We start from the raw sequence: 25,586 nt of genomic DNA on the forward strand, positions 1-25,586 counted from the left end.
ACAATTTTACTTTACTTGGATCGGACAAACAATTTTTATCGTTGAAAAGTAATTCTCTAAAATTGTTTCACACACAAACTCTGTGTATTTTAGAATTTACTAATCAATTCTTTTTATGAAAAAAAGACATAAAATATACTTTATCTTGTTCCAGAAAAGTTTGTGCCTTAAGTTATAGATGAAGTTTACTTTGAAAGCGCTCTAGATTTCGCAATTGATATTTCAGGTATTTCCTCACAGCAGAAACAATTGCGGAATTGCGTGCGGTTAATAACATACAGGTAACCGCGTTAAAAATACAACATTCCGAGTATTATTCTATGATAATGTGTAGCAAGATGCAGTTATCTCGAGTTTGCATTAGCTGTATTGCTATACATAATTTGTTTTTTCAGTACAATGTTGTATTTAGAGATCTTAGATTACTTTCTTCTTTTGTACTCTAAACTTTTTAATTTATTGTTATGATTAAAAATTTAAATTTCGTACCTTTCTCATCTTTTAGCGTCCAGTTTCCATGAAATTTCTTCGATAGGTATTCGACTCAGGTGTAGATCGTGTTCTCCGTGCAATCGACACTCGTGTTTTGAAACATCGATTTGACTCTTTTAAACACAATATCAGACACAACACATTTCTCGCGGAAAAATATAAAAAATATAAATATTGTCATGTGGCACAAATTCAATGTCGATTCGCTTTCACCGCGAAACGATTTAACGAAGATCACGATAATCAAAGCTATCCAGAAATCAAAATTCCTAAAATTTCATCGTGTACGTAATTAACAGCTGGACACGTCCCCGGGGAAAAGAGAAGAACAAATACAGCAGTGTCATGATAAATTTGAAACGATCACTATTATGTAACTTTCTAGTATCCCGAACCCCTGCAATATTGAATTTCATTAAAGGAGATTCATGAATTATTCGAAAATTCTTTATTCGAAAATTCTTTATTCGAATAATCTTGATTTGATACAAATGAACGGAGAAATTCTTCCTCTTCATGAAAAATTTTTACTTTATTTATTATCGCGACTCTGATTAAACCTGAGCAATCCGGCAAGATCAAAGATTGCCGTTACTTTCAATTGAGGTACATATTCTAGGATTTTCAGATGCACTCACATTGATTAGATTCTATATCTTGTAAGATTGAATTTCTTTTCGTGCAAGTCGATCAGCTGATTACTTGATTATCAGTCTTCACCAGGATGTTAAATACGCGAATTTCATTTAATGTGTTATTTGCAATTATTTCATACTTTATTTCGCTTAATAACATATCTCTGCTGTTATCATGAATTTAATTAAATTGCTGCTCATAAAATATAGAATTTAAAAAAATTGCATTGTATATAGTGTTACTAAAAATAACTGTAAATATATTAAATAATAAATAATAATAAATAGATACATAGATTATAAAATAATTATAAATAAAATAATAAAATTATAAATAATTAACTGTCTAAAAAATGTGTCCCACATACTTACAATAGATCGTTCTAAAAAGAAAGTACAATGTTTGTATAACATTTTTGCATCTTAATAAAGATCTCTGATGAGAGATTGATTATTCGAAGATAAAAACTGATATAACTCGATATTGAATTGATATTGAATCGTAAAATTTCCGGTATCGCCAAAGTAAATTCGACATTTCACGTGCAGCAACGTAACGTAACTCAGACATCGCGACACCTGTTCATCAACGTTCACAACGTATGATACGAAAATTAATATATTTGTCGCAAAATACACTAAAGAGATCACGCGTGCGCTATATATATACACGTTGGATCATTCAACGGATTTGGATTAATCAAGGGATCATTTCGGCGAACGCGAGAACGAGGCACCAATCGGGCTCGCGGGCTCGGGGCCAGATCGCGAATGTTAAGTCGGCTCGCTCGCTCGCTCGTTATCAATAGGCCCGTTGACGTGTGATTAGAATAAGGTCTTATCAGCATGAGTGTGCGCGGGGTACTGAATCGCGGAGCGGGGTATATCCAGTGTCCCTCAAGTCCGGGGGCCCCTCCTTGCCGTTCATACAGTGTTCAGAGTGGAGGGACAGACAGGTGCCTCGACTTCTGTCTGTCTGTCTGGGGCCGCCGCCTTGGCCGCTTATTCACATTCGCGGTTAAGCGGTTAAAGCGACATCAGGCATCAAAGACTGAGAAAAGATCGGATGGAGAGACCAGTGGAAGGTGGAAGGATCAATCGGCGATCGTTTTTTCTTTTTTTTTTTTTTCAAAACTCGAGATCCAAAAAATGAGATCTGTCAGAAACATATTTTTTTTACGTATAGAGATTTAAAAAGCTATACATTTTCTTTTCGCTTGTCATATCATTCGATTATATTATTATTGATTCTATGTTTCTTATCAGATTTGCAGAGCGTGTTTTATTAAACTAAAAAAAAAAAAAAAAAAAAAAGATTGAAAGAGAGACTCTCTCTTTACAGAGTATGCAAGATTAATAAGATGACTATTTAATTTCTCTTTCTCTTTCTTTCAGTAAATTATAATCAGGAGAGATAATTAATTTGTGTCTCGTCCTAAATATATAGATTTATAGATATAATAAGATTTATAATTTTATAAAAGTGCACATAAATTGTTATAAATTGCCATTTATTTGAAGTTAATTGATTTCAAAGTAGGATCATAATTTAAGATTCGCCGTGTGAGTACACAAGTTTTATCGATACAGCTTCACCTTTCAAGCACTACATTTATATTCGAGACGTGATAATTTTGATTTCTAATTCTCGCGACGATTGCACGGATCTTTATATGAGAACTTTGGAGAATCAGTTCTTCGCAAACATACATAATTAATGAGAAGATGTAGAGACAAAATGTGTAAATTCGCAAATTACTTCTTCAATGAATCAAAGTACGCCGATCGATAGCGTCATCTGGTCTCATAGCAAACTATTCGTTTAATAAATCAAATTAAACTGAAACGAAGAATAAAATAAAATCGAATAAAATAAAATCAGATCCTGCTAGTCAGGATTTAAACGACAGGTTATTGTTCCTTCAGAATCAAAGAGAGAAGCTTACGCTTCTCGGACGCTTTAACACCTACCGTGCAATTAGCGATTGCCTTCGAACCAACACAAAATTATTCTATTATTCTTCTAGGTTGATTAATATATAAGCACATATTATAGAAGAATCGATTTGCACAAATTCAACTGAATGGTTTGAAAAAAGGAACTATTTTTTTATGTATCGTTGCACTTAAGAGAAAAAATAAGATCACACACATACATGCCTTTATATAAATCTCTTATTTTTATACATCGAAAAAATTGTATTCTCAAAGTAAAAGATTAAGAACATCCTTTAAAATTAAAAATATATTCTTTGTTAATAACAAACAATCGTATGTTTTTTTTATCTTTCTTTGCCTACGTGCTGTAAAATAATGTATTTTTTTTGTAAAAAAAAATAAATTTCATTTAGTCAACATTTTTATAAATTAGGAATATCTGATATTAATCTTCAGAGTATTCTCCTCTTAAGGGGTGAGGGGATCCTTTTGGCGCCTATTTTAGAACAGGATATATTCTAAAAATAAATAGAAAACCTTTTAAATAAAAATATAATTTTTTCAGTATAACGTTTATCAGTCATTCTCGCTATCGTGCTTCTTTTGACAAGTGTTACAGCATAAATCAATATCCATCGAGAGGAATAATTATGTCCCGCGGAAAGAATCTTGCGGCGCCAGTGAAGAATCTGACACGGTAAACGAAGCGCACCTGTTTTCACATATACACATATCATATATACACACACATATACATATGCAGGTGCATAAGCGATGCCGAGCGCGCCTTATTATCCTCATTTGAAGTCTCATCGTACAAGTCATACGAGTTAAACCTGTTGTATCTTTTCCGGATCCGGTTCCGCGGTGCGGCATTCCGAAATTGAACAATCGGAATTTATAACGCACAATGTTAATTGCGACGAGAGGATCGCGATTCTTGTCTCGCTGCGTTATTATCTATTAATTCGTAATTAGTACGAAGTAATTTTACCGACATTCTCGAATCGATAATTAAGTACAATCACTTTGCGCTCTCTCGTTCCAATTTTATCAATAGACACTCTTTTTTATATTTTTTAAATGGAAAAAATATAATACATATTTGTGAGCGTCGACGAATAGAAAAAAGAGAGGAAGAATCTCGCCTAAAAAGTGCGCAGATAAAGAAAACAGAATACTTTTAAATGAATCTAAAAGAAAAAAAATGTTTGTTCTATTCCTTTTCTTTATTTCTTGCCCATATGATGATCAATATACCTATTACAAATCATAATCTTTTAATTACTACAAAAATAAGTGTGTACAATACATCTTTTACAAGACAAATTTTTACATAAAAACAAAAAATCCATAAAATCAATATCTGTAATCAGTTCACGAGAAGGAATGCAAGGTGCAGTTTACGGAAACGAAAAGGTTAATGCTGCCGCGGTCTTTTTTCTCGTTCTGTTTTTTACTCTCCTTTCCCTGCCTGTCAAGTGTTAACGGTCCAGGGTCCAGCTGACTGGCTTAAAGACCGCCGTGAGAAGAACCGCCTTTCAGTTATCGTCAATTGTCGTTCAGTAGGCAGCTAATAGCCACCTAACGTTAAGATTGGTACATATAATTGGGGGGTAGAAAAGGGGACCAGAAATGCGTCGAGTGTCAGAGCCGAAACAGATCCTCTAGAGCGCCTAAAGACCTTCTTACAGCTTACGGCTTCTCCGAATGACAAAGCGGCACGTCAAAGCAAAGAGTCTCTAGTGGCTCTATCGTGTAATATTATCGTGATTTACGATGTGTTATAATTCTTATGTAATTTAATGTATCAATCATCAACGTCGCGCGTCACAAGGCAAGCAAGCCCTTGTTTCCGATAGGAATCATGCACGCTCCTATTTAAAATACCAAATACTAAATATAATCGATAGCCTTTGAAGATGTTATTTGATTCGAAACCTTGAAAATTTCTTTTTCGTTCGAGTTTCATCAAAAGATATTTTCATTCATTAAATTATGAAAAACGCGTATTAATAATATTGTAGCTACGTTTTATACAGCTTTATTGTTTTTATTTCTTAAGAATTAGGAGTTAGATATATTATATATAGAGTGATATTTCAAAATTAAAATTACTTAAAATATGATTATATAATATGCACGCCTTGTTTTTAAAATGATATGAATAGTAAATAGCGTTATTAATTATTAGAATATTAAAATTTTTGGGTCTAACACTATTATACTCACGGCGAGTTAATAGCACGTCACGACGAGGATAATAAGGGCAGTCAGATATTTGATGTCGGTCAAAGAAGGCTGTGTGAAGGCTTGTTTTCCAACGTATTTGAAAGATAGATATAGAAAGAATTCCGCCTAAATTACTGTGTGATACTCTAAATTGAAATCAACAGCGTATATAATTTAGTCGTCGAGTTTGTATGCAAAATTATGTGTTTTTAATTCCTAATTATTAGCTCTAAACTTGCGATTCATCATTCAATCTATGTTTATATATGTTATGTCTTGTAGTTTACAGATCGTAGAAACAATTAAAAAAATGATAAAAGTAGTTGTTAGCTTAATATAAATTTTCAAATATTATTCTGCATCAATTTTATGAAAAGTGAACGAACCGCTCAAACGGGCAAGGAACTTGTTCGATAAATTCTATAAATATATATTACAAAACGCGCATTATGTGGAAAATCGCAGAATTGCATGTCTCATTAATAGAGAGAAATATCTCGGATCTATAAACCACCGTGTTCGTTCTGGAATTCACCTGTCACCCTTTCGTGCAGTCAGTTTAACGCATCTCACGAGTGCATCTTTCTCTTCGCATTTACCTCCCGTCATTCAAAAAGAAAAAAGATATCATGCATTACACGGTTGTTAATCCTATTTCTCGCTTCTACGTTTCACGCTTATTAACTACCGGTGTTTGCTGTCAATCTTTAAATGCTCAAACATTCCTTGAAAAAGAAAGAGAGCTCGATTCGAACAAATTGATAATCATCTTACAATTAGATTAAATGTCAAACAAAATTAAATTATTTTGCTAATGCTTTCTATTGCGTTTATTGATAAATGATCAATGATAATATATATACGAAATTTTATAAATTATAACATTTTCTTTTTCTGTTGTTTTATTGATAATTTTTAATAGATAATTTTAAGTATATTGGTAATTTTGACAAAGAAAAATATATACAATACAATCAATCGAATGTGTTAATTTGAAAGAAATTATTTATTATATACATTTAATTATTTTATTATATTTTAAAAGATGGCAAATTATATATGTTTTAATATTTCGCATTTATACATACTTTGTTCTTCTTTATATAAATACATTTTTATCATATTTCTAATATTAAAGTACTTTATGTAGGACAAAGTGCTTTATAGAAGAAGAATAATGTAGGCAAATTATAATATAAAGGAGATTGATAAGATAAAAATTTTAGTACATTTAATTTAACACACATACACACATACATATATAAGCATTTAATTAAAATTTTTTTTTGTTTTTTAATATATTATTTACCTCTATATTTAAATTAGTATGCCTTCTATTATTGATTATTAATTTATAAGATTGATATATTTAAAACCAACATATATTTCATTGCATTGTTGGATTTCGATAATTTAGAGATTTCTTTCGTCGACAGAAGATTATTATACCTATTTGTGATAGAATGGAATTCTGCTTCAGTTCTTTCAGAAGAGACGTACAATGTTCTCTGAAGATAATAAACGCGTCTAACAAACATTAATAAAAATTTCCGAATTTACATTTTTTAAAAATATTTTTAAAAATATTTTTAAAAATTATTTAAAATAAAAAAAAATTTTAATATTTCTTAGCTCTATAAAAAGTATAAGAGCTAAATATAAAATTTTAAAAATGACCTGTGGATAATAACTAAAAATAAAAATTTCAAAAAATATTGCAAATATTACTTTTAAACTTCAACATCAACTTAATTATTTTCTTTTCTTTCATCTATATTATAATTTAAAATTTTACAAAAGTTAACTGTTACTATTTAACTTCATTAATTATCGCTATAACTCAGTCTTAGTTTTTACAAATAATCACTATACAACTAATAAACAGAACGCATGTAAAACAATTATTTTGTTTTTTTCACTTTCTTTTTATATTTTTATAAATCAAATATATATTATTGAAAGAGAAAGAAAAACCAAAAAGATGGGAGAAATATTTATTGATTTAATTTGATCAATATTAACAATCGAATAATTAAATTCTCAAAGATCACTTTGCGACACATGTTTAAAGGTCATTTTGATCAAACTCTGATTAATTTAATCGGTGATTAACTTATCAAATAAAATATCTACATTTTGTTAATATGGATAAAATTTTTCATTTTTTATTTAAAAAAAGCTTGATTAAAAGCGACGAATTGCAGAGTTAAATTTAATTTTGTTATGAACAATTCTAATTGAATTAAATATCTATTAAATTAATCAAAGTATGATCAAAATAGCCGTAATAAATTTTGCAATATTTTGGCGGACAATGTATAATAATGAGAATTCAATTATTTTGATTACAGTAAATTATTTGTTGGTCCCATAAATATCGACTCAAATCATTGCATTAAATTAATATTGTTCAATGCATTAGGTGGATTTGTATATTTTTATATAAAATAATATAATGTTTAAACGGAAGTTTTTGCTTAAAGTCGTATATGAAAAATGGATAATTGCTTAATAAAAATTTGTAATTTTGTTAATTTAATAAAAATAAATATTTAAACGTTTAGATATTTGTAATTTCCTATCTTTAAGCATTGCAACTGTCTATTTTATGTCTTTATTTCTGTCTGAGCATAATTTGTCTGACAATAATGTTGTAGTTATTTTAACGATTAATAATCTATAATCTCTTTTATTTTGAACTCAGAAATGTTTAACTTTCTCGAAGATATCATACCTTCTTGATTAATTAATTCTATTACTATTATTGTCCCTGTTGCAGCACGATTACAGCAAATATTTAACACACATATACAGATATATGTATACATATATATACGCTATAGTAATAGAATCATTCCATCCTTTAAAAAATATCATGATTAATACTTTTATCATTATTACTATTTTAACGACGTATTTTAACAACTATAGAATATATTCGCAAATGAAATGGATATTTGAATTAAATTTTGAAGAGAATAAGTGTCAAGAGAGCAAAAACACAGATGTGCGCAAAGTGATAAAAATGACAACATGTCACGTATACACATCGATTTTACAACATATTTATAATTTAAATTCATAACATATATACAACATGATTAGTTTATTCTACATACAATTTCAACGTGCACGAAGATTATAATAATGAGGGAGAGATTATCAAAAAGATTAATTCTTCGTGGACGCTTGAAAGACTGTAAATTATTTCGGTGGGAAATCTAGATTGGAATGCGCAAAGTTTTTTTGTTCCTGCGGAATTATACGATTAATCATATATTATTCTTGACATGTCAAATTTGATCGATAAGTTAATCGAAAACATTTAATACCCAGAAATAGAATTTTAATGTCAAATAAATAAGGATCGCGCTTATGTATTTATGAGAAACGCGCGGTTCGAAAAATATTTCACGTATGTGCAAAGTTAAACGTGAAAAAAAAATTGCGTTAACATTGACACACACTTTTGCAACGCCAAACGTACGACTTTCACTGCACAATGTACTTACAAGGATATTTTCTAAAAGGAGTTCGCGTAGTAACATCGAGACGGTGCCCGAGGCGAAAGTGGCACAAGGCGACACACAATACTGCATTACATCTAATATTATGCTGCTAACATGCATCCCAGCGGCCTGTGACGACTGATTCCTGACAGAGCGATTGTTTTAAGACTTAAGACGCGTCTCTTTACACGGAACAAAAAACGAGTGTCGTAATCGACAAATGGTCGGTGAAAAAATTTCAATGTACACACGCATTATTTTAGAAAAATTTACAACGCGTTTTCAAACTCGTATTATATTATGCACTGGCACAACAATTTTACATCCAGTTTTACATAATAAATTACTTCCTTGTAATAACGTACTGTGTAACATATAACATATTAATAACACTCGCATATAATAACACGTGTGATTCTGTCCGAGGAAAGAAAGCTTATGGCGATCGATTTTATTTTTTAAAGAACGAATTTCGAAAGACTTGAATCCATCAAAATCGATCAATCTGAAAATCCAAATTTTGAGCCATAAGCTTTCCTTTTTTTCGGACAGAATCATTTGTCTATATAAATAACAATATAACAAGTATCACGCATTCTCAATTTATAGGCGACATCTTTATATTACATTTAAGTTGAGCGTTTACAGGATTATAGCTTTAACAGAGTATGTATAATTCGATAATTAGATTTTTGCGGCATGTAATATTCGTTGATTATTAAAATGTACAGAGACGTCTATGTAAAATCTCTAATAAAATATAGAGGTAGACGAAGGAAATAAATAAGTGAAATTTTTTATGAAAAATATTCCTATATAGTTCCTATTTAGTCTACTAAATCCCTCCTCCATTTTACGAATTTTTAATTCGACACATATATAGTAATACTCTATTAAAAAAAGTAATGATAATTATCGAATTAAAGTATCAAAATGCTATGTTAGAGAGAGAAATATGATTATAAATCAAATATTTATCAAAATAACAAGCTTCGACACTTTCGAATCGTTATTTAATCGCTTTCGAAATTTCAAAATTATTGCAAAAAGATCATAATTTTTCATCGCCTATTTCTGAGTCCAATGTCACTTGCTGCTTTAATCTACTTGGTCCTCAAGAGTCGCTGGAACATAAGGAAAAATCTCGAGCTAAGATTGATTGCAGGTGGCAGGAGCCAGCGATCTGCAACCGCGAGCTATCTGAGCGCGCCATCACTTCGAAAGCGATTGCTCCTCTAAAACCTCATTAGTTCTCAGCTTGATCTCCTTCCAGGAATACTGTATGTCCTTGCTCTCGCTGAATCGAGAGCAGATGGCAAATCGTAAGAAGTACGTGTCTTTTATCTTTGACGGGACAAGATGGATATTTCCCGCGCCATTGATTCGTTTTAAGAGCATTTCATTGAGTTCGTTGGAACCCTGTAAATCGTAGCAGAATTATTTCTGCCATCTCTCTCTCTTTCTTTAATAATAAGTGCAATTTATATAAAATGTTATATGTAGCGTTTTATAATTTATTGTAATCAGAGATGTATATTATATATTATTTAAAATAGATGCATTTAAAATAAAAATGCAAAATAAATGCCTATTTTGTATTTTGCATTTAAAGTACATTTTTTGAAAAGCTATTTTACATTTCTATTTAAACAGTTTTTGTTGTCCATTTTTTATTTTTCAAATTCATTTTTCTTGCTAGACATAGTAATTGATTTACCTTTAATCGAAAGCAGACCAGTCCCATGAGAACTTCGCCCACAATTTCGAAACGAGGATCGGAGAGCACCAAAGCCTCAAACTCGTGCGCTTGAGCGATATGCGTTCTGATGTGTTTCTGAAGGTTTTCGACTCCGTATAGCCTTAAAACGAACCAGAGTTTCAGAGCTCGGAATCTACGTCCCAGTGGAATTTGCCAATGCTGTAACAAAATATATACCGACTGATTAATGAGTAGTACTTTGTACAAAATCGTTTAAAATAATTTTGTATTCAATTTGATGTATCAGCTCAAGAATATCAGTCAAACTTGCGCACGTAACATGTTGAAATCAATTTAAGCAACTTTCGACAGAAACGTTACCCTATAATCAGGCGCCGAACCCTGCATATCGTGCTTCAGGTACAAGGGATCGACATTGAAGGCGTTTATGACGTACGTCGGATCCTTGAGCCACATTGTGGAACAATCAAAGTTAACTAACATCCATTTGTGAGGGTTAAAGTTAAACGAATCCACCAGCTCGATACCTTTCATTAGATATCGATATTCCGGACAAATAAAAGAAGATCCTGTAATCAAAATGGATTATTATTATCTTGCACGCGACAATACACCAAAAAAATAATATTTTTGAAGTAAGAGAATATATTTTAAGAAAATTTTATTTATTTATTTTTTATTTTTATTAAGAATATATTTTTTGTTGATAATAAACAGTCGTATATTTTTTTTATGCGAACCGTTTATTTGACATTATGTGATTATATAGTTGCAGCAATATACATATATAATTATATAGTGTTGCAATTTACAATTAGGAATATCTGATATTAATCTTTAGAGAATTCCCCTCTTAAAATAAAATAATTTTTTGGCGCTTATTTTAGAACAGGATATTCTAGAATAAGTGGAAAATTCTTAAATAAAAATACAATTTTTCAGGGTGTGTATCGATAAAAAGATTGATTCATACCCGCGTAAGCAGCATCCACGTGCAGCCAAGTGCCTTCACGATTCGCTACAATGCCCATTTCGTCAAGGCGATCGAAGGCGCAACTAATGGTTGTGCCTAAAGTAGCGACGGCCTGAGACAATGAAACAACTCTTATATATGTATAAACTCAAGCATTAATATAAATTAGTTTATATATAATTTATAATTTATATTAAATTAATTATTCTGAATATCTATGTGTATTAACATTTTTTGCAAGTTTTTATAATATAAATCATCGACTCTGTTTTTGATTTCGAGAAAAAATAGAAATAATGAAACATGTGATAAATTGATCAAAGATGAATATCGGTTAAGCTGGACTTACGTAAAATGGTATAAATCCTTGCTCCTTATCCTTTCGGATTGCCTCGGCCATCGTGTCACCACGCAGCTTATATTTCTCGTCGACTTCCAATTGTCTGAACTTTACTCCACCGAGGAGTCCAGCTCGTTCAACCGAACTATGCGCTTGGCCTAAAGAAAGTATATCTCACATCATGATTAATCCGATTAAATTACATTAATTATATGAATAAATAGATGAATTTTATTCATTATTATGAATTATAGAGAATGCATCATTCCTTCTTCAAGCTATTTTTTAAAATATTTTTTTAACGAATGTAATGTTTCGTAAACTATAATATTATACGCATTTGTAATAATATCTGTTATTAATAGCGATGAAAGAGAGAGAAAAATTATAGACATCTTTCCCAATCATTATTATAGCACAGAAGAAAATAAAAAAATACTTTATTCTCTTTGGACAATGGGCGACTTATTAAGCATATAGTTTCGTTCGATATTTCTAATCGAAAAAATAACTCATCCATTATACTCGTCGAAGAAGAATTATATATACATATTTTTTTATTTTGATAGAGCGAAATCAATGTGAGAATTGAGAATAATAGAGAGAAAATTCGGTCTGTGAAATATAACTGGAGCGGTTATTACGAGTTGCTATGGCGACAAAGTGCTGCTTGATGAAGTGCCATGAACACCCCCATCCCTATATTCACTCTATCACTCCATCCCTCTCATTCCCCCTATTCACGTGCCTTTGAACTGATTGCGCCTGGTCACTGAAAGCGACCGGACATTTTTCAGCATATTGATATGCGTCGACGTAATGCAATAAACACGAATGAAAAATTGCATAAAAATTATAAAACAATGATACACACTGTGTTGTAGCCTTGACGATAGCGCGTTGAAAAAAATATAATCTCTTGATCGGAAGAATCTATTAATCGAATAAATAAATTAGGAAATATATTTGTCATATTCTGACAGAGTTAAATTTAGAAATTTTAGATAAAATTATTCATTCTGCTACAAAATTCTTCCCATTAGCTATAATAATACACGCGTAATGTTCAAAGAATTGTTTTAAAACATTCTACTAAATTTGTGAATAACACGTCATATGTGTTAAATTAATTTAAACGATCCTCGTAGAGATTTATTTTTTAACTTTATAAAACACTATTCTCTTCTATCTTTATTCATGTCTCTATTGCTATTATAAGTTAAATGTGACTCGCATAGCTTACTTAATACTCATCGAAGTATATGTCACAGTTCAAGTATCTATTAAAGCCATTGAATTTTATGCCTAATTGTAGACGTATTCCCTGTCGTTTTTCGTTCGATAAAGATAAACGAAATAACCGAGAAATAATTTATATATTCCGATACTTATATCGATATTTCATATATGAAATTATTTTAATTAGAAAAAATACTTTGAACAACTGCTCTACACAAATGGTTTCTGACAAAATCTTGCCAATTTATCATAAAGTTTCGCATATCAATAAGAAATATTATAACAAAATGATTAGATATATACTCACAGGAACAGTATGCGACTAGCTTGCTGATAATCTCGTTTTCCGTCCAATCGGGATGCTGCTCTTTAACTTGCTTTATCTTCTTGGCCTTCGCTCCTAGTAAAGCTACCAAAGTAGCTTCGCTAGCACTTCCCTATAGATGAAAATTGCAATTAAAAGACACTTTTAATACCACCTTTGTTTTCCTCGCGAATGACATTATCATCTAGTATCTAAAAGTAGCTCTTGCAAGGGCAATAGCGCTTTTGAAATGTTGTTTACCTGAATAACGCCACCACCTCTTCCACCGTTGCAAGCGAGAAACTCTTTCGGCAGATCCAACATTTTTCCTAGCCAGTCTAGCATGACAACTTCTAACTCAGTACAAGCTGGACTCGCGATCTAGAATTGAAGAAAATTACGCGTCAAAATTAACTACAAAGACAATGCGATGCTAATTTTAGTCTTGGATTTCTCTCTCTTTTCGCTTTTCTTTTACTCTATTAAAATATAATTTATCAGAAGAGATTTTATTATGTTTGGTATGATTTTAATCTTGATATGACTTTTCTCTGTGACCGACTTTTCTTACTTTATTGAAAATAATAAAGATAGAAGTATAAGAAAAAAAGTATAAGGATTGTGTCATCAATAATATTGCAACATTTAACATCTACGTTTCAAGACAGAAAGAAGCAAAACTCACAAGAAATTGCTCAAGAGATGAGAAAAATATTTATAAAGAGTTCCTAATTTTACAATTTTTTTTTATACTTACCCACGTGAAACCGATACAAGCAATAGCTCCACTCAACATGTCGGCTAGAATCGCTGGATACGATTGTGCCGTCGGAAAGTACGCATGAAATTTTGGACTATGCCAGTGAGTAACCTGTAAACAATTTTATCTTAATTTATCTTAATTTTGATGCCTGTTTACAGAAACATTTAACAGAATAATAAAAAATACTGACGATACATTATCATTATCTTTACGACTATTATTCCGTGATTATTGTTTCATACTAATAAATAAATAATATAATTAAATTAAATGACAAAATAAAGAAAGCATAAAAAATATAAAATATAAATTATATATAATTTAAACAAATTATTTATGATAATTTAGAACATTTAAAATTGCTTACACCTGGCATTATTACTCGTTCGATATCAGCCATTATATCTGTCCATTCTTCAGGGGTTTTTGGGGCCTCAGAGGGCAAAAGAGGCTTCATATATCCCGGTTCTACCGTAGGCAAGACTCTTCTGTCTCTAATATTTTCGAAATAATTTGTAATATATTCCGTCATATCTTTTGCGTAATCCTTGAAACTATCAGGGTCCATGATTTACTTCCTATCGTCTGTAATATATATTGAGACAAAAATGATTATTGATAGAATATAACTATGTCAAAAATCTATTCGGTTATGTTGTTTTAATGATTTAATGTAGTAGGTGCGGTTCCCATATCCTTGGCATATAAATATGCACATGACATGTACCTTGAATGAATCTAATGCAGGCGTAGAACTCGTAGAACTCTTATTTACCTTTCAAGAATGGGCGTTTATCCATATATGAATACTGAATGATAAAGATCAATTTCCGCATATTACGTATCAAAAACTGATACAGATGACGATAAGAATCTTGCTGACAACGCAATATCGTGCAATAATAATTTATAGAAAACGTGTGAAATATAGGTGAGGCTGTTTTGTCAGATTCAAGGAGACGCATGCTAAAATAAAAACGATGGTTGTAGGATAAAAAGTGAAAGTGATACTTGTTGCCAGTTGGTATGTCTAGGATTAATGAAATTGCTCGGAAATTACATAAAATAGCGCACCATGTTTGCATACGTATGCGATTGCATATGTTATATCGCTGATTTCAATAAGTCGAATGATTAAAATTATCTTATCCAATATATATGTATAATACATAGAAAATATGAAAGAGATAAATTATCATTGAAATAAAATATTTTGTAATCTTTGTATTTTCTATCAACAAATAATTTAGAAAAATTATTAAGCAGTCTATATGTCTTCTTTCATTACTGCATATACGTTTGTTCTTTAAACTATATTTAATAAAGAAACTGATGGTAAAAGATTCATCACACAACTTGAAGTGAATGACGTCTGAATTCGCGTCATTCCCGCTTTCCATCATTTTCGTGACAAAATATATGACGATGGAGAAATAAAATGTACATTTGGCCTTTCGAACAAAATGCTTAACAAGCTAATCAATAATTAACTACGCCTCCAATGACGTAGGTCTTGAGAAACTCGGTAGCAAGAGTAAGAGATGTATTCGTGATCGTTGCCGGATAGAATGTCTCGACGAGATCGAAAGTGGTAGGAGAAGGACGACAAGAACGAAAGAATATTCGCGCGACGATCAGCAAAAGATCGCCTTCGTAGAGAAGTAAGAGTGAATTCGTCCATAATGACCATGACTCATTTTCATTGAGCAGCTGTTTCGTTCGGATCGCTGTCTGTCTCTATCGTGATTTTTGTCTGTCATGAAATTTTTTAGAACTCGCTATGACGTACACACGGAATTTCGCGAATTTTATAAGTACGGTCGCACGAATAAAAGTTGAATTTTTTTTTAGTTTTTCGCAATGTTTATAGTATGGCTCGCACGTGACGAATAGAAAATATTTCCGTGTAGATTTTTTGCTTCTGTGTCATACTTAATATCGTTTTTTTATTTCAAGATATTGAGTTATTCCTCGGATAAAGGCCTTAGCACTGTTGATGGAGAAAGTAATGTTTTGCTACCTTTTCATTGTCACTATTAAACTATTTTACATAAAAATGTCATTATTGCGAAAGAGCTACTTAATAATTTAGAATATTATTATTTATTATTTTATATTATTATTTATTACATATGTATAAGATTATAAAATTTGTTGATTTTCCGATTTATCAAAATTGTAAAACTTAATTAATCGTACTAATTAAAAACTGATATGGCTATATATATATATATATATATATATATATATATATATATATATATATATATATATTACTGAAATATTATTCTACAGGCATACTCACGGAAATAATAATCGGGATTTTTTCGAAAATAATTAACTACTTCCAAAGCGCCTTGATACGTGAGGAAACGAGGATATACAGAAACGAATGACCCCTCATGCGATAGAGAAAACTCCCGCGACGCTCTTGAGGAATCCCCTCTTGATACTCTGACAGCAAATATATCTCCGAAGAGAAATATAAATGCACTTTCCGCATGAGTACATTATAGATTACGGGTCGTATCAAACTACTTTTTTTAACTGGGAATATTTATTATATAGCGTCATATCGCGATTTATATGTTTGTGAGTCTCGACGTTGACAGATTATATTATCCTTTGATATTATTACATTATCAGACAATTGTTTATATACGCACATATTATCTATTATTTCCTTTATCTACTTATTGAGAAAAAATGTGTGCATATACCTTGACTTCTCTCTCCCTCTCTCTCTCTCTCTCTCTCTCTCTCTCTCTCTCTCTCTCTCTCTCTCTCTCTCTCTCTCTCTCTCTCTCTCTCTCTCTCGCGTCATATATATAAATGCAATACATTTATATCAAACTATCTTTACCATTCATTTTTTACGAATTAATTAATCAGCATTGCTTATTTTTGTCATAAGAAACATTTTTTCTTATATTTTTATTATAATAATTGCTTGCATAATTTTTTCAAATAGTTTCTTGAAATTCTATATTATTTATATTTTTATGCAAATGACGAAAAACCTATACAGAATATTTGGCGAAGTTGCAACAAGGCTTTGTTTGAATTAATATTACAGATAAGAGAATTAGCTTGATTACGTTTATCGATTCTTCTCTAAGAACGTATCAATTATCAAATTAAATATCGAATTAATTATTATACTTATCGCGCACAAGAATTTTGTATCGTAATGCAGGGAAAACTTTCGATGAGATGTTAGATGACATTTAGTAAAATGCATGTCTGAATTTTCCTTATCTTTCCGATAAGGAAAAAGATAGCGCTCGTCTCTATCTTAATAGTGTATCTTTCGCTTATTATAAGTGTTTTTCCAGATATCATTCAATATTTTTCTCCAGTGTCTTGCAAATATAAGAGAACGTATATAAGAGAACGAATGAAATCGCACAACCAGAATATTCTCGCGCTATATTTATGTAGATGTCAAATATAGCGAGTGAAAACGTTACCCTCATTCGTATATAATTATCCAGACAACTTTATTTATAACGCAAATATACGACGTGAAAATAGCTCGAGTATTAGATAATCTCAAAGTAATATTTGATCCTTTTTTCGTGCAAAGTTTCATCGTCGTTTCTCTCGAAAGCGTAACAGATTAATTCAGCAAGCTGATGCAATTATAGTATGCTCTTCGATCTCTACTATGTTGGAGCGAAAAGCTTAACTAAGCGAAAGCTCAATAATTAGCTTTAGATACCGTGCGAGTTTAGAGAGCTATTATAGTTCGCACAGATATAGATCTTTCGAAATTCTAAGCATTTTTATCATAAAATTGTCATTATGAGATTTCGAATTGTAAGGATATAAAAATATCTAACTTACAATCAGATCGAGCCTATAATAACTTGAAATAAATTTGGAAAGCTGCGCGATGTCTCTTATTTTTGCGTATAAACGATTTATCGAGCACTTTCGATAATATAAAAATGGAGAATCAATATAAACAAGAATATTAATATTTCTCTCCAAATTTGACAAGCCTTTTCGACATATTTCGACATATAAAATACCAGTTGCAAAACTCATCGAGCATTTCTTACTTTGTTAATTAATAATTAGTTAAATCAAAAATTAAGCCGCAATATTATAATTATGGGGTGTTGCGAGATAAAATCGAAACTCCACTCACCTTTCGAGTATCGAGCAAGCCTGGACGATCGATTCGCAGGATGATCTCTCTCGTCGAGCACGATATATCCACGTGTCTGCGGATGACAAGTCTGCTCTCCCGCGTGACGATCAGCTGGTATTCCACGGCGGATTGCCGTTCCGTTCGCGTCGCACCGCGCTTTATGTAACACCCCACTCTTCGTTCGCCAGCGGCGCGATCACGTCGCATACATCGAGATTCGCTTATCTTGTCCCGTTGCCTGTACCGAGGACCGAGATCGATACGCGGATACGTAAGATCGATAACAGCCACTCTCGACTAGGCCGCGCGTCAATTTTTTTTTTCTTTTTTTTTTTTATGTTAACAGAAAAGTGCGATTTGATTTTATTTATTTATACAATTGCCTGTTTATATGTTGCGATGGTGAACGATTAATGATCGAATGGATGTTGAAACTATTTGGTTCGTGATATAAATATTATCCTTATCTTCGAGATTTTAATTTAAACTTTTCGAGGTATATCGGTGACTTTACGCGAGAGATGTACTGTTTAATGTTAAGAAAGAAGTGTGTGAAACTGATGAAATCATCATTATAAGGAATGCCTCCCAGCTTTAATGATACCATATAATGTCTATAGAAACTTGATTTGGTGCACACATAAATTGTTTTATTTGATATATCTGTTCGCTGTTTTAAGTCGTAAATTGTTGCTGAAATGTGTTATATACATACATTGGATAAACCACGTAACATAATCTTTCACTTTAAATTATTCTGTTAGTGAATCAATTGAAATTTTTTACGTTGCATGATATAATTCAAAGAGATCTTTAAAAATTATAGTATACTTTTTACCATTTTTTAAAAAATTTTTTAAGGTCTTATCTTTATTTTTTTTTATAGAGCCTATAATTTTTTTGTACGCCTATCTCTTAACAAGTTCGGTAATCATAAAATAATTTCAAATTTTAATAGTTTACGAGATATTTTATATTTTAATTTGACATAATTTTACATAAACTATAAAATAATGTCTCGTAAAATATTCTTCGATTATCTTACCTTAATACTTTTATATAAAAAAATTTTGAAATCTTGAAAAAAATTGATAAAAGGTATGCTATAACTATCTTTGAATTATATGTTTCACAAAAAGAATTCGATTGACCCATTAACAACAGAATAAGATTAAGGTGATCACGTTTAGGCAATTCATCCTGTATGTAGTTTTTAATCAATTTCTTTCAAGGTAATAAAATTATGAATTACGTAAAGAAAACGATATCGCGAAGTCAAAGGAGCATAATAACATCTTGAAAATGAAATTAGGGCGTTTAGACCGACTGCTCATCTGCAATTTGATTACAGATGCGAAATCAAGGAAGCATTCAGATGATAAATCGAATTAGCTCCGGATAAGCTCAATTCTAGTTTCCAATCGTATACGTCCTCCTCGCCAACGTCAGAAGAAATTCTTGACACTCGCAGGTTCTGACACAAGATCTTAGGCAATCATGATCTAGAAAGGAATCTTAGCGAAAACAATCGTCCTTTCACAATAGCTTAGTAAACGAAGGTTACCTCACAGGAGCCGAACATAAAAGTTTTCTCGACTTTATTCTTACTGAATTCATCGTAGCACTTTACATGGCATCTTGCTTCATTGTTCTTTCTCTTTCATAGTTGCAAAAATTATCTCCAGCGAAGAAAGAACGCATCTTAGATTTTATGATGAGAAACAAGTTTATGAAACTATCAATTTTACGTGAAAGGACAAATAATGCTTATTTGTAATTAAAATGTAATTAAAATGTAAAATTGGCATTAGCGGATGTTTACACATATATTACACTGATTGCATGGATCATTAGTGAATAAGCACAATAATTACAGACCGCTCGAGTCGGAAATAATTATCTATATCAGGTATTACATCTTATCTTGATTACATATTAATATGATTTCGATCGTTGTGTGTGTTAAATCCTGCAAATATGTAATAATGTATAATTGCACTACTGCTTACATTAGAACTTTATGAAATAAGTATCGATAAAAATATTATTTATAATAAATTAATTTATATAATATAATTTAAAATAATTTATAATAATATTTCTTTCATTGTTTCTGTTCAAGAACAATTGACGAAACTTATTTCCATGATCTTAAAACAGTTAAAAAATGTTACATTTAGCGCGAACAAATTCATGTCTAAAGAAACAATAAAAATTTTGTAAAATTTTTATTTTCTCAGATAAATTCCTCTATATCGTATCAAAATATAAAAGTATTCATTTAATATCATAAAAGATTATTTTATATGGCAGTAAGATCGAACTGTGAATTCCCCGAGCGGAAATGTTAATTCATCTGATATGCGAGGCGGCGAACGGAGCAATTCGATAATAATCCTCGAGCATAAGAATGCGAGGAAAGTAAGAAGTCGGCATGTTCTCGAGGAAAGCCCATTTCCTTCCCTATCCGTGAGAAGGGAAGAGGGATGATGACGAGAGGGACGCTAAGAGCGGTCGACTTTCCTCTTTCCGAGGACTCTGGCTCGGTCGGATTTTCTTTCTCCCTTTAACCACCCTTTAACCCTCCCTCGCTACTCTTTTATTGCCATGCTCCTTGCGCGTCAGAGGAAGTCGAATCTCGGAAACGAATGTACTTTTTCTTCGGTGCACTGTGCTGTCGTCATGGTTACTCGCCAAGTTATACTGTATCCCGTAATCGCCGGGACTTTCCGCGAATGTGTCCCGAATCATATTGAGCCACTTTCAGAACTTGCATCTCTGACGTCAAGAGCAGCAACTCCTGACGTCGATTAAGGAAAGTACGGCAGATAGCGCGAATAGAAACATTCATCCTCGGAATAATCCGGTTTTGCCGTAAAATATTTCGATTTTTATCATACGACTGACGTCTCGACGGAGTAACTTTTATTTATGAATCATATAAATAAAAAGATATTTCTCCTTTTAACGAACAAAAATTGGTTTAAAATAAGCGTTTGAGATAGAAATACTATGCTATCTATTGCAGTGTATTATTTAATTAATTGTGTGTGTATTATTTTAAATTTTACTTCTATTTCTAAAGCAGCAAATATATTTAATAAATATATAATTAATATATAATTAAATATATCAATTGTAATAAATATATAAATATTAAATATACAATTTTATATATTTTATTTATATTTAATAAATTATTTTATTATATATTTAATTTTATAAATTATATTATAAGCAATTTTACGTATTCTATGGGGAATAATACCAATTATTTTCTCTAATGATAATCTCCTTTAACCGTAATCCGCGTTTACGTAGCGAGATTGTCAACCGCATAAAGAGCAGACAAAGGGAGCGGATTGAAGAGAGAGCAATTTCCTGATGCTCTCTACTTGAGTGCTATCTCTGTCCAAACTTATTCAACCATACTAGGTCTGTGGAAGTGACGAGCTTTAACATCAAATCTCTATAGCTATTGTGAAAATCGTAATATAGCTATTTTACTACATATTTAATTATTGATTTACATTTTATATCTTTTAACGATTTCTGATCCATAAAGTAGAAAAAAGAACTATTATATAATAAAAAATAATAAAGTAAAACTTATTTAAAGTTGCAATACATAAAAACAAAATTATATAATTTTGAGAGAGAGAGAAACATAAATGTTCTTCACACATTAATTTGCTCCTTTATAAATATAATGAATTATTTTAAGTATTTGATATAGTTTACACACAATAAATAAAAGAGACCACAACTTTTCAAAAACTTACTTACATTAAATCACTTTTATAATTAAACATTGCTAGGATTAATATAAATTGAAAATTACTATTTTTTATATTCTTTTCTGTTGATGCGATATCAATACTCTTAACTCGAAATCTTGGTTTACAAGTAGAAGACCTTATTATTCAACGCCATTCGTTTTCGTAACAGCTACAGAAACGCTATCACCAAATGCAATGCATTATGTATGAAAGCAAGATACAGGCCTCATTGTTTCAGAAAGTATAGATCCAACTTGAGAAGAGCAGTGGTATTGCGAAGAAAAATGACCTCTTCTTTTTATTGAAGTGTTAAACTACAGAACAATAGTAGTAGAAATATATCGAACGTAAAGTAAAATCGTATATCATATAAATTTGTGCTTATTTTAAAAAAATGTACAACGTTCACATATTGCATTCATTATAATAATATAATATAAGTCTGCGTTTTATAGGATCCGCGGCTATAAAATATTGAATATTCTAAAGAGAACCAAAAATTAATCGCTTGTTTTTTGTAATAGTACATTGTATGCAGATTACTTTTATACCAAACAGATTGGAGCGTACAAATTTTTTCGTTTAATACACATAATATAATTCTGCTTTATATAAGATCCGCGGTTATAAAGAATTGATTTTGAATATTTTTAAAAAAGCCAAAAATTAATCGATTGTCATTTTTAGTAGTATATTTTATACAGATTACTATTATACCCCAAACAGATTCGAGCGTACAAAATTTTTGGTTTAATACACAAGGTATAACTCTTTGTTATATAGGGTTCGCATTAATAAAGTATCGAGTTTTAATATTTTAAAAAGAGCCAAAAATTAATTGATTGTTTTTTTTAATAGTACATTATATGCAGACTATATACAGAATTATTTCTGTACCAAATAGATTTGGGCCTCCACATTTTTTCATTTAATACATATAATATGAATCTGAGTTTTAATAGGTTGGCGGCTATAAAGTATCAATTTTTAATATATTAAAAAGAGCCAAAAATTAATCTTTCATATATTTTAACAGTACATTGTCGACACATTATGAAGGTACCATCAGCATACCAGCCTACAAACTTTTTGATATAATATACGTAATATAATTGTAGTATTATACACGTAATAAAATTGTGCGCCGTATGGGAATCGCGGCTTAAAAGTTTTAATTTTCAATATTTTAAAACGCGCCAAAAATTATTCTTTCATATATTTTAACAGTACATCGTCTACACATTATGAAGGTACAATCAGAATACCAGCCTACAAACTTTTTGATACAATATACGAAATATAATTGCGCGCCGTATGTAATCACGGCTTAAAAGTTTTAATTGTCAATATTTTAAAACGAGCCAAAAATTAATCTTTTATATATTTCAACATTACATTATATGTACATTATGATGGTACCATCAGCATACCAGCGTACAAACTTTTTGGTATAATACAAGTAATATAAATGTGCGCCGTATGGGAATCGCGGCTTAAAAGTTTTAATTTTCAATATTTTAAAACGCGCCAAAAATTATTCTTTCAAATATTTTAACAGTACATTGTCTACACATTATGAAGGTACCATCAGAATAACAGCCTACAAACCTTTTGGTATAATACACGTAATTTAATTGTGCGCCGTATGGGAATCGCGGATTAAAAGTTTTAATTTCAATATTTTAAAACGCGCCAAAAATTATTCTTTCAGATATTTTAACAGTACATAGTCTACACATTATGAAGGTACCATCAGAATACCAGCCTACAAACGTTTTGGTATAATACACGTAATTTAATTGTGCGTAAATTTTTTAATTTGATAAACATAAAATAAGGATGAGTCGCACAGGGTCCGCGTCAAAAAAGTATCAAGTTCTAATATTTTAAGACGAGCCAAAAATTCATCGATTATACATTTTAATAGTACATTGATAACAGAATCTTTTGGTACCAAGCAGACAACAGCGTACAAATTTTTCATTTGCTAAACATAAAATAAGGTTGCGTCACATAGGGTCAGCGGTAAAAAGTATCGATTTCCAATATTTTAGACGAGCCACAAATTCATCGATTATACATTTTAATAGTACATTGATTACAGAATCTTTTCGTACCATGCAGACACCAGCGTACAAATTTTTTAATATGATAAACATAAAATAAGGATGCGTTGCACAGGGTCCGCGTCAAAAAAGTATCAATTTCTAATATTTTAAGACGAGCCAAAAATTCATCGATTATACATTTTAATAGTACATTGATTACAGAATCTTTTGGTACCAAGCAGACAACAGCGTACAAACTTTTTCATTTGCTATACATAAATTAAGGATGCGTCGCATAGGGTCAGCGGTAAAAAATTATCGATTTCTAATATTTTAAGACGAGCCAAAAATTCATCGATTATACATTTTAATAGTACATTGATTATAGAATCATTTGGTACCAAACAGACACCAGCGTACAAATTTTTTAACTTGATATATATAAAATAATGTTGCGTCGCATAGGGTCAGCGGTAAAAAAGTATCGATTTCTAATATTTTAAGACGAGCCAAAAATTCATCGATTATACATTTTAATAGTACATTGATTACAGAATCTTTTGGTACCAAACAGACAACAGCGTACAAACTTTTTCATTTGCTATACATAAATTAAGGATGCGTCGCATAGGGTCAGCGGTAAAAAAGTATCGATTTCTAATATTTTAAGACGAGCCAAAAATTCATCGATTATACATTTTAATAGCACATTGATTACAGAATCATTTGGTACCAAACAGACACCAGCGTACAAATTTTTTAATATGATAAACATAAAATGAGGATGCGTCGCACAGGGTCAGCGGTAAAAAAGTATCGATTTCTAATATTTTAAGGCGAGCCAAAAATTCATCGGTTATACATTTTAATAGCACATTGATTACAGAATCATTTGGTACCAAACAGACACCAGCGTACAAACTTTTTCATTTGCTATACATAAATTAAGGATGCGTCGCATAGGGTCAGCGGTAAAAAATTATCGATTTCTAATATTTTAAGACGAGCCAAAAATTCATCGATTATACATTTTAATAGTACATTGATTATAGAATCATTTGGTACCAAACAGACACCAGCGTACAAATTTTTTAACTTGATATATATAAAATAATGTTGCGTCGCATAGGGTCAGCGGTAAAAAAGTATCGATTTCTAATATTTTAAGACGAGCCAAAAATTCATCGATTATACATTTTAATAGTACATTGATTACAGAATCTTTTGGTACCAAACAGACAACAGCGTACAAACTTTTTCATTTGCTATACATAAATTAAGGATGCGTCGCATAGGGTCAGCGGTAAAAAAGTATAGATTTCTAATATTTTAAGACGAGCCAAAAATTCATCGATTATACATTTTAATAGCACATTGATTACAGAATCATTTGGTACCAAACAGACACCAGCGTACAAATTTTTTAATATGATAAACATAAAATGAGGATGCGTCGCA

The 25,586-nt window shown here is 30.9% G+C and overlaps 3 protein-coding genes across 4 annotated transcripts in view; 1 reads left to right on the forward strand and 2 right to left on the reverse strand.

Annotated features, from left to right (window-relative positions):
* LOC145945935 (uncharacterized) overlaps positions 1 to 1,329 on the reverse strand; it is a 122,049-nt gene extending 120,720 nt beyond the window's left edge. Inside the window, exon 1 of the mRNA XM_083055235.1 lies at positions 490 to 1,329. The gene's annotated coding sequence lies outside the window, so the exon portion shown is untranslated. The remainder of the gene's footprint in view (positions 1 to 489) is intronic.
* Positions 1 to 25,586, forward strand: part of LOC145945944 (uncharacterized) — a 415,644-nt gene that overhangs the window by 136,502 nt on the left and 253,556 nt on the right. The window lies entirely within an intron of this gene.
* On the reverse strand, positions 7,634 to 18,459 carry Ddc (aromatic-L-amino-acid decarboxylase). 2 transcript variants are annotated; one of them, XM_083055159.1, is made up of 11 exons: positions 18,299 to 18,443; positions 16,451 to 16,599; positions 14,513 to 14,730; positions 14,140 to 14,253; positions 13,644 to 13,763; positions 13,386 to 13,515; positions 11,849 to 11,997; positions 11,500 to 11,611; positions 10,887 to 11,095; positions 10,524 to 10,724; positions 7,634 to 10,225 (listed from the first exon to the last, which is right to left on the reverse strand). In XM_083055159.1, the coding sequence occupies exons 3-11, from the start codon at positions 14,711 to 14,713 to the stop codon at positions 10,019 to 10,021; spliced, it is 1,443 nt and encodes a 480-aa protein (XP_082911285.1). In that variant the 5' UTR covers positions 14,714 to 14,730; positions 16,451 to 16,599; positions 18,299 to 18,443; the 3' UTR covers positions 7,634 to 10,018. The 2 variants fall into 2 exon arrangements, with proteins under 2 accessions (XP_082911285.1, XP_082911284.1); XM_083055158.1 differs by lacking the exon at positions 16,451 to 16,599 and having other exon boundaries at positions 18,299 to 18,459.

Source organism: Prenolepis imparis, unplaced genomic scaffold (assembly GCF_030444845.1).
Source record: "Prenolepis imparis isolate NDT839.2.m4 unplaced genomic scaffold, iyPreImpa1.0 SCAF_15, whole genome shotgun sequence".
NCBI lineage: Eukaryota > Metazoa > Arthropoda > Insecta > Hymenoptera > Formicidae > Prenolepis > Prenolepis imparis.